Source organism: Aulonocara stuartgranti (genome assembly GCF_965226115.1).
Source record: "Aulonocara stuartgranti genome assembly, chromosome: 2".
NCBI classification, from domain to species: domain Eukaryota; kingdom Metazoa; phylum Chordata; class Actinopteri; order Cichliformes; family Cichlidae; genus Aulonocara; species Aulonocara stuartgranti.
Genome location: NC_138940.1, coordinates 5,074,067 through 5,085,127, shown reverse-complemented (window position 1 = coordinate 5,085,127; position 11,061 = coordinate 5,074,067). Strand labels below are relative to the sequence as shown.

The window sequence follows — 11,061 nt, the reverse complement described above, 5'->3', positions numbered from 1 at the left end:
TGCTTTGGGTTTTGATTTTCCTTATACAATCTATTTGTTATGATTATATTTCAGTTCTAGTCTGTATTTGCTATTGTTATAGTCTTTGTCACAGTATCTGTTTGTTCTCCACTAGTATTCTCCCAGTGCTTCTATGGTTACTTGAGACTCTTGGACTTTAGTTAATGCTTTTAGGTTTGTTATTTGCTGATGTTTTGGTTTTCTGGCCTTGTTCGCAACCTGCCTGCCTGTCTCACAGTCTGGCATTTGGGTGCTTTTCCTTGCAAATTATGACATACATACATCACTGCGAAAATACATTATAGCTGTTTATTTTTGCTTTGCTATACTCTGACCGACTTACACAAGGCTGATTTTTTTTTGCGTGTAATACTTTCCTTTTTCATATTTCCACAAAGATTTCATACCACTTTCTCTACAGCTGGCAAAGAGAAAGAATCACAGACTTTCGGTACATATTTTGATACACGGCTATTTTGTAACATTGCATTACAGAGCAAGGTAATGCCGGGAAATTATAATTCTTGTGCATGTGAAGAAAGAATACTTAACAAAACTGCTGAATGACAGTCATTTGTCTTATAACAATATAAAGTTTTAATAAGTGTCTTGCAGGGTATCCATCCATCCATTCGCTTCCGCTTATCCTTTTCAGGGTTGCGGGGGGCGCTGGAGCCTATCCCAGCTGTCATAGGGCGAAAGGCGGGGTACACCCTGGAAAGGTCGCCAGTCTGTCGCAGGGCCAACACACAGGGGCAGACAACCATTCGCACTCACATTCACACCTAGTGGCAATTTGGATTATCCAATTAACCTATCCCCACAAGTTGCATGTCTTTGGACGGTGGGAGGAAGCCAGACTACCCGGAGGGAACCCACGCAAACACGGGGAGAACATGCAAACTCCACACAGAAAGACCCCGGCCTGATGGTGGAATTGAACTCAGGACCTTCTTGCTGTGCGGCAACAGTGCTAACCACCGTGCTGCCGTCTTGCAGGGTAATTGTGTTAAATTTGTTAGTTTACTTCATAGCTCTTTAGTTTGAAGAAACTCAGTAACCTAAACGGGTATTTGTGTGTATAAGTCAGCCTTTCATACAGTTTTAAATATACAGATTACATTGCTACTAAAATTTATTAATTATTATACCAATTAAAATATACAGTTCAACAAATTTTACAATTTGTATGTTTGGCAGAATCATGGCACTGCTTGGACCATGAGTCCTCTGTGCTCCCTTACTGTAACATAGGCTATATGCAGGCCTTTTTGTCTTATTTAATGTCAATGCCTCTCAGAGTCCTTAAACATTTAATATCCGCAAGGAAGGCAAAGCTGCTATTGACAAAGAATGAGTTAGTGGGTATCTGCAAGTGTGTGTAAGCACACATCAGCTTTTTGCCTTCTATAACCATGTTGCCTTGACAACCATGCTTCTGTGCTCTTTGTCCTTTGTCACTGTGCATAGTGGCAACAGGATGAAATCATTTGTCTGATCAAGGTCATTCACAAACACAAGAGCAAATCTCATAGAGAGAATGAGCTGAAAATTCAGAATTTTACACATTAAGTCTGCAAGTAAAGTCTTAGTATGGTGAATAAAACCGTAATTTTTGATAAAAGCCTTTGATGACATTTATGGATGTATCACTTAAGGACTCCCTGGTGTCTGTTTTGTATTACTGCTTGTCTCTATTCACAAGGGGAGGCTTGGAAATCTTTAGGGGGCTGTGCTCCTCTAATCCCAGAAAAAAATGAAATATGGCGGTAGCAAGTGCCTAAAGCAATTAACAGAAAAGAAAAAAGCCAGAAGTGGCCATTGGCAAATTGGAGGGTGACATATGTCTGTTAAAAAGAGCATCCCAGTGAGACAGTTTGACATTTGAGTCCAGCAGACTGAAGTTTGTTTGCACAGTCTCATCAATTCAGTGTGGTGTTCAAGGTTGTGTCTAGATACACAACAGTACAATGTGCATGTGTGTACGTGTGCTAGAATGTTTGTGTGTGTGTGTGTAGCAGATGTGAAATGGTCGACTGCGTTGTGACAACAGACACGGACTGGCTGGAAACAGGGTTTATTCCTATAAAACAGAGTGCAGCAGCAAAATCAGTGTCACACAGCGGCAGCAGGCTTCTCCTCACCCAGTGTGGAGTCCGTACAGCTCTGCTTGCATCATATAAAAGAAAATACAACTTATCAAAATAATAATTTTCACAACCGCCACTTCAAAATCAAATATTACAGTGGGGTAAAACAGAGACAATTATGGAATCACTAACAATAACGTATAACATTCAAATTCCCATTAAAATAGGTCAATTGCATAATACATATTCAAACAACTTTTTAACTCTTCCCAACATGGCTGAAGATACTGCTCAGAGCACAGCCTCGGGACATGAGCTCATTATACACATAAAACAAAAACTACACATTTACACATACCTATAAAACAGAGTGCAGCAGCAAAATCAGTGTCACACAGCGGCAGCAGGCTTCTCCTCACCCTGTTTAACACAAGTCAGTTCCACACAAACGGATGATACAACAGATAAAGCGCAGTTCCAAATATCATTTTTCTCACTCAAAGCGATTGAAAACACTTTGAGAGCTTTTAACCCTAGGAGCCAATACTTAACAAAGACAAATACACCGAATTTATATGGATAATTTAGTACAGGGAGAAGAGCTACAGAAAGCGTGCCTCACCAGTGTGGAGTCCGTACAGCTCTGGCTAGGAAACCCCACACCCGCAATGTGGCCGCAGGTGGCGTTACACTGATTAATGTCCCACTTCAACAATAACACACGGAACCTTAGTTCCACAAAAATAAAGTTCACACAATAAAAAAGTATAACCTATGTACAATACAGTTTTGAGAATGTTCACAATTCGTACATTATATCTCAGCTACATGTGCGCATGTGGATATTTATTAAATTCACGTTTGGATTCATGTGCTTGGACTCACAAGCGTTTTAAATCATTTTTATGACTTGTTTGTCTCTACACTCTGCTAAACTCCTTAGCAATAATGGTATACAGTCAGTATAAAAACTATCCTGCAATTACAACTGCTGGATAGTTACATCTTTCCCAGTGCCAAAGTGCTTTCAAATAGATATAAGCAGGTGGCAACCTGGAGGTGTTGTTGAAAATGTAACATGGGGTACTTGGGAAGAAGACAAAACCTTGGCTTGATGATCAACCTTTCACTTTTGAGTAATGAGGCAAGTAAATCATATCACATTTACTTTAAATCTAAACTTCAAACTTGAGAAAATGCTCAGCTTGCATTGTGGAATATTTGAGTTTCTTTCCTAAATGATGATTTAATTTATTAATGCCAATAAGTTATTCAAACCTGCCTGGTCCTATGTGAAAAAGTAATTGCCTCCTAAACCAAATAACTGATTGTGACACTCTTTGCAGCAAGAACTAAAATCAAGCATTTGCAATAACTGGTAATGAGTCTTGCATATTGCTGTGGGGGAATTCTGGCCCACTCTTCTTTGCCTTTTTTTTCTTTTAAATTTAGTACGCTGGAGGGTTTTCCGGGATGGACAGCCTGTTTAAGGTCATGCCAAAGCATCCCAGTCCAAGTTAATTCTAGACTTTGAGAGGTGAACTTGCTGGTGGGTTTCTGATCATACTCCATAATTCAAGTTAAGATGGCCATTCTCCTTCAACATTTTCTAGTAGAGAGCATAATTCCTGGTTCTACCAGTAATGGCAAGAAGCCCAGATCCCAAAGCAGCAAAGGAGCCCCAGACCATCGTGATGATGTTATTTTTATGAAATACTGTGTTAGCGTAAATGCAACAGGACTCAAACCTTTCATAAAATTTCACATTTTGTGTCACGAGTCCACAGATTATTTTTCATAAAAGTTTTAGGAATTGTTTTTTTTTTTTTTTTATTTATTTTATCAAAATGTGAGATTAGTCTTTCTGTTATTTTTGGTCAGCAACTATGGATACCTAGTCTTAATGTTATTTTGGGTTCTTTTGTGACCACCCGGATGAGTCATCAAAGTGCACCTGAAGTAATTTTGGAAGGCCTGTACACTCCTGGAATGTTTCACTACTTTTCCAGGTTTTCTCCATTTGTGGATAATTTATCTGCCAGATCCTTATACATAGCTTTGTAACCCTTTTAACACTGGAATCACCATTGTTCCAAACTCCCTATTACTGCAGGAGGGGTAATTTTGACCCCTCCTGCAACAACAGCAGTAATGGCAAAAGGAGTAATTTCTTAAATTTAAGTTGTTAATTTTCATCTAATTTTTCTTATTAAAAAAAAAGCATTTAAGATGATTTTTTTTAGGGGTTTTATTAGTTTAAAAAAATGATTTACAGATCATAAAGTAAAATTCAGACGGGTGACTGGGCAACTCTTTCATTCAGTAGCTCATGCTATATGGTATAAGCGGACATATTTTTTATTTATTTTGATCTGACACACTGCAAAATTCAGAATTCAATGAATAAGGATCAGTTTTTGAAAAAATCATGAAATATGATAATGATGGGGTTTTATTTGAACAGAGTTACATGATTCTTAAAATGCCAGAAGGTTAAAATGACGCCATTGGCGGTTCTAGTATTAATGACCGTTTCTCAGCTCATGGCATGATCTTTTAGCCTACTTTACTTTGTGAGACAGGTTCTATTTAAGTGAGCTATTTAAGCAGTAATCAGGCTCGGGTGCGGCTAGTGAAATTGAACATAGCTTTCCAAAAAATGTGGTTAATTACAGTTAATTAATGATTCAACAAGAGGGACAATTACTGTTTCGCGCAGGGCTAGGAAGGTTTTCATAGCTTTTCCCCTTAAAATTAAAGCATAATTTTAAAAATAATTTTGTATTTATTCAGGTTCTCTGTGTCTGATATTTAACTTTGTTTGATGATATGAAGCATGTATAATTGTGACAAATATCAAACTATGAAATCAGGATTGGACACTTTTTCACAGTACTGTGCACAAGAGTAAAGAGAAAAAAATAAAACCTTCATTAAACTCTGACTGCTATCCTCTGTCAATATTGCTACTATTATTAGATTCCTGTTCTGGTCACTTGAATGTGGGACTTCAGCCCGGACCTCAAATTTGCACAGAGAGCAAACATGACCTTTAAAGTTAAACTTACAGTATCCAAACCTCATGTTTAGAATCAATACTTGTAATGAAAATTTGGTCTGTGAAAGTCCAAGCAACAAGACGCAAACAAAACATTTAATATATGAGTTGTGCAACTGAATCACTGTTATCAAACTGATAAAGATAAACGATAAAGAAAAAAAGTAACAAATGGACCTCTGCCATTTAACAAGAAATGGAAGTGTGGTATTAGAACTAAAGTGTTAAATACAGTCAAGGGCAAAATCACATTTGCAACTGTTCTGTTCTGCTTTGTACTGCCTGCGGGACTGAAATCATGATTTAGCAAAAATCAAGCATAATATGTTTCTGGGTGCCTTCAGGATTTCTTTATTGGACTTGTTCAAATGAGAAATACACAGTATATATGTCAGAATAGTCCATTTCTGGCCATATTTCAAAATCCACCCAGAGTATGGATAATTTCTGCTTCAGGTATGCTTTACTTTCACAAAACATTGGCTTTCTGCTACATTCCCATCTGTTTCTGCCAGCCATGACAGGCTTCTTTGGTCACTCAGTTGGAGTGAGGAGTGGTGTTAAATGTGTAAAAGTGAAGTCAGCGCACATTCACTGTTTTTGGTGGACTCAGCAGGTTTCTTTCAGAAAGAATCTTTTTTTGTGGGTGCAACTGCCATAGGTTGCTTGTTACATTGTGATTATTGGAGGGGCTGGATTTCTGAATAAAAAGTGTACCTGCTGGAATAGTATTTCCATTTTTTTTAAAATGCATGGTTTTCACTTTCTTTACAACCATGGTATTTGCATTCATGGCACCCATTTGACTCATAAAGGTTAACAGCCTTTGCTTATAGGTATTTAAAATTTATTCCCTCAATATTTCCTTACCAACAGTAGAACTCCCTGTACATTTATCATGCCTTGTGAATAGCATTCTGCATTCTGATGCAGAAAATGTGTATTTAGCAAATATTTTAATCAACTGGGAATTTAAACACAAAGTCCAGAAGCAATAAAGAAGAAGATAATCAGGGGAGATAGCCAGTTCTATGGGAGTAAGCCAGATAAAATACAGCAGACTATTATTGCATGTAATCGCTGACAATATTCTCATGCTACACCAGCGTGACCTACCTGAACTAATCACAAGCCCATTATACATATCCAACCACAATAAACATATTTCACTTCATTACTTGGCTTTCTGGGGAGCAATCAAGACTTCACAAATAACTCCTACAAACACAGCCTGTCAATTTCTCAGTAGTTGGAGTAATACTACTACTACTGATAATAATAATAATAATAATAATAATAATGATAATAATAATAATAATAATAATAATAATAATAATAATAATAATAATAATAATAATAACCACTCAACTTCTCATTCAATGGAATTTTCTTCTTTCTTATAAACCATTTGGTATATTGATTAAGTCACAAAGAATTAAACTTGTGGTACAAGGTTTCCAGTTGCATCAAAGTCATATGAGTGGATACAAGGAAACATCAGCAGTGAATGAATAATTATGTGAATGAATACGTTTTTATGTTTCTGAGAAAATCAGCATAAGGCAACATTGTTCCTGGAAGGCCTTCAGTGAGTTTTGTGGTAACAGGAAACTCACTAAAGGTGGGCTGGTGGCATTATTATACTGGGAGCATAGACCAAGGACAAAAAAGAATCCTTCTCACCATAAAGACAAAAACACAGAGTGTGACAAAATATTAAGAACAGATAATTTATTGACTGAAAAGCGATCTAAGCGAAAGGCAGTCTGAGCGACAGAGTGCAGTTGCATTCTTTTTCTAGTTGTTGATGGATCCCTTTTTATTGTGCTGATAATGGAAATGGTTGAGTACAAGTGATAAACTGATCACAACGTTTTTTAATGTCCTCACTTACCCTACTCATTAAGACACCCTATCCACACAACCAAGGACCATAAAAATATGAGTTAATCAATTAATTAGGGGGAGCTGAATCAAAGACACATCCAGAGGAAACCCAGCGGCACAGGCGGAGCGTATATATTTCAGCATGAAATATAAAACTCTATAACTTGAACTTTTTATTGCAAACAACACACGCTGATCACTATTCCTGTAAAAATATCTCAGTTAGAAAGCACATTAAAGTAATATATCTTAAAATAAGTCTTCTTAAAATTTTATGTGGTGCAGTGATTTTTATCTAGGCAAGCTTTTCCGTTGTATAAACTGGGTCACTTTAGGTTACACAACCTCCAATTATGTACAACTGTAGCAGAGCTTCCTCTTCCACATAACCTGCCCCACGCCTATAATTTTGGCTGCATTAAAAATCTGTTACTCTATCTGTAATCATTCATTCATTCATTTTCTTCTGCTTATCCAATTTAGGGTTGCAGGGGGGTTTTGTGTGACGAAGCTCACATACACACGGGAAAACATGCAAACTATACACAGAAAGGCTTTAGCCTGGATTCAGTTGCTGTGAAGTGGTAGTGCACTCCACTATCGTGCGCCTCAGTTTGTAACCGTGTCTTCCCTGAATATTGTTTGTTTTAGCAGTGGTGGAATGATTGGTAGTGGTCTTTTCAGCAGCACAGCCAAGATTGAATAATTGTAGATGTATCCAAGGAATTTTAAAGCAATACTACAGGAACCAGTGTGTTTCTGACTTTTGATGGCTTTGTGTTAATGCATATTGAAAGATGTAGATTTCAGCATAGCTCAGTAATTCAAACCAGCCAAGGCATAAGAGGACCAGCATTCACCAGTGAAATTGTATGCATATATGTGTGTGTGTGTGTGTGTGTGTGTGTGTGTGTGTGTGTGTGTGTGTGTGTGTGTGTGTGTGTGTGTGTGTGTGTGTCTGAGCTTACAAGAGTGACAGACAGAGGCAAAAATGTGGACTAGTAATCACAGCCTACCATTTTTCATGCAGCGCTCCCAGGTGCTATTTATAACTTATTTGGAACACTGCTTCGTCACTTTTTGACCTGAACCAACTGAACCTATGATGAGCATGTTCTTTCAAGTTTACCCAAAATGAGCAGCAGATATCACAATGGAGCACTAATCAACCATGCTTGTGTAAAAATACATTTTAAGATTCACAAACTGTGAATCTTATTGTTAGTCAAATAAAAGTGGGTATAATTTAAGTTCAACACTTGGAAAATTACCCACTCTGTTGTGATGTGACCCTAAAGTGACACTACCAGGAAACGTGGTCATTTTTATTGTGCTTTAGAAAAATAGTGTCTTGATTTGGTTAACTCAGGCTTGCGTGTCCTGATTTTACCTTCATTTGATGAGTACAAAAGAAATGATTACAAGCAGAGCAAAAACCACATCTTTTCTATGGACACCTGACTATTAAAAAGACAGAATTGTCAAATATGAAATTTTTAACGCACAACAAAACATTATTTTTTCCTTTTTTAAAACTAATTTCAATTCATCAGTTTCATTACCCACTTGTTAAAATTAAAACACACACACTTTTTGTGTTTTTATATCTCTCTGTATTATCACTATCTTCCAACATTTGTCTATTGTTTTTACAACTTTACAGAACAGTTGAACTTCAATCGTATAACTGTGGGAATAATATTAAGAGGAGATAATTAGAGAGTGATGGGTGATAGAAGACCTTGCTAAGATGGTTGAGCATACAGACATTCAGAGTACTATTAAAGAAATAAAGCTTGACATATTCTCACTGCAGGGACACATCTGACAATGCTGCGTTCCACACAAGTGATCTGTGAGAGCAGTGCAGGGTTGCAATTAGTGTCATAAACTGTAGTATTATAGAATATTGCTAAATGCATAAATATATTTTAATTGAAGTGAAACCAATGCATACACATCATATATTTCAAACTAATCCCAGTATAAATCTTTAAGACGTCTCTTTTCAAGTTGAGGGATTTATATCAAAGTAACAGCGGTCATCATTTCTGCTGTGAGATTTCAAATGTTTTGAATAGCATTTGTGAATCAAATGGTTTGGCAAAGTCTTGAAAAGAGCAGTGATCATGCATCAAAGTCTTTGTAATCCTTGTCACTAAAATTGCACTGTGATCACAGCTGACATTCCCTATCATTATTCTCTCTTGTGTGGCACAGCCAATGCCATGCACTTCACACTACAATCCAAGGCAGAGGAGAAATGTGACAGCTGGTGCCTCTAAACTTATCTGGTATATAGGTTGCTGCTTTTAAGGTGGAAATCTCTCCATTGCCTCGGGAATAATTACTAATATTATATCTAGGGCTGGGCGATATGGCCTAAAATCCATATCGCGATATAATTTGAAGCACGTGCAGTAACGATATATATCGCGATATATTCTTTTCTTCTGTATAATGTATTTTCCATACTTTAAGGCACACTTAAAATCCTTTAATTTTCTCAAAAATCGAGTGTGCCTTATGTATGAATTCTGGTTGTGCTTACTGACCTCGAACCGATTTTGGCGTGCAGAAATCTGTTAAAAAATGTTTTGATGGATTGTCAGAGCATCATGGCTGCCGTAGTGAGGAGCTTCGCGGAGTAATCTGGGTCCAAAACTCCATCTGCTTCAGGTCCCAAAGTCAAACGAACACTGAGAGTTGAAAACGGTCTAAATTCTTTCATCTTTAATAAAATCATCAATGTTGCTGCTTTAACAGGTGTAACAATTAAGTTTAACATCCAGGCATCCATGAAAAATGTATTAAATGTAACGGAGTTAGAAGTTAACAGGAAGTTAGCCCGCTAGTTTCCACCTAAACATGACATGCCATGTTCTGACTGAGATATTTTTGAAACTAATTAAAACGTACAGCTCTGCTACCACTTCCGACATAAATGAAGACAGAAAACTAAACAGCAATGGCGTTTGCAGGGTTACTGAAGTTGGACTGCCTGGTATATAATGTTGTGCTACATGATTGCTAGCGACACAGCTATGTTAGCATAACATTAGCACAGTGAAGCTGGAGGATGAACGCCAACTTTTTTTCCACTCGATAAAAGTTAACGTGAGGGATTCTGGTGGTCAGGGACAAATGAAATCTCATAGCAGGATGCTGTACACGGGCCAAACTTCAGTCAGGAGAACAACTGAGATTATTCATCCACAATACGAGGTTAGTTATAAATACACTGCAACAACATGGGAATAGAACTCCTGCAAGAGAATTCAACATTAATGAATCAACGTTATGGAAGTGGAGGTAGCGCAGTTTTTGGCTTTCCCCATATTTCAAAAGTGCTTCATCTCTTTGCTATGACTGTCACCTGGCATAATTTGCAGATGATAATGGTTGTAGCCGCTGTGATGCTTTCGACCAAAACAGGCGCAGCTTGATGACATCATCAACATGCGCTATCACGATAGAGCGATATAGTCAAAATCTCTATCGTTGGCCAAATTTATATCGTTTCTATCATATATCGTTTATATCGCCCACCCCTAATTATACCCATACTCTCAAATAATGTCATTTAAGCTAAATATTAGTTTTTTAATGAAACAACTCAGAGTTGCAAATGAGAAAAGCTTTCCTCATGTATAATTTTAGACCACTGCTTTAGTGTTTTGTTAACATGTAGGTACTGCAGTGGTTGTGCTAAAGAATCTGCTCACTATTTAACTGCACGACATACAGCCCATATCTCTCTCTCTCTCTCTCAATGGATGACATTGAAATTACTATAACCTGACAATATCACTGCCACATTTCATTGTCATGTCTCGGACTCTTGTGGAGAATCATAAGAGATCATTTAACTCTCATTTGGCAACACAAGATTGCTCAACAAAACAAACAACAACAAAAATTTAAATACTAAAATAAATAATTTAGTATAGGAATTCAATTTATTTTGCATGTTTTAAAACAAAACGCTGGGAAAGAAACAGCAGCAGATATTTCTGTATCAGTAGC

General features: G+C 37.2%; 1 protein-coding gene and 1 long non-coding RNA gene across 2 annotated transcripts in view; one reads left to right on the top strand and one right to left on the bottom strand.

Moving 5' to 3' along the window:
• Nucleotides 1-712: 712 nt before the first annotated feature.
• The window catches only part of LOC309716750 (uncharacterized protein), a gene marked incomplete at its 3' end in the record, with an annotated part of 33,770 nt that continues 23,421 nt past the window's right edge, over nucleotides 713-11,061 (top strand). Inside the window, exon 1 of the mRNA XM_082550753.1 lies at nucleotides 713-1,000. Within this exon, the coding sequence (XP_082406879.1) occupies nucleotides 929-1,000 (72 nt within the window). The 5' untranslated portion in view covers nucleotides 713-928. The remainder of the gene's footprint in view (nucleotides 1,001-11,061) is intronic.
• Nucleotides 2,062-2,913, bottom strand: LOC309719892. Its single transcript, XR_014280348.1, has 2 exons — nucleotides 2,449-2,913; nucleotides 2,062-2,166 (listed from the first exon to the last, which is right to left on the bottom strand). It is a non-coding gene; the product is annotated as an uncharacterized lncRNA (long non-coding RNA).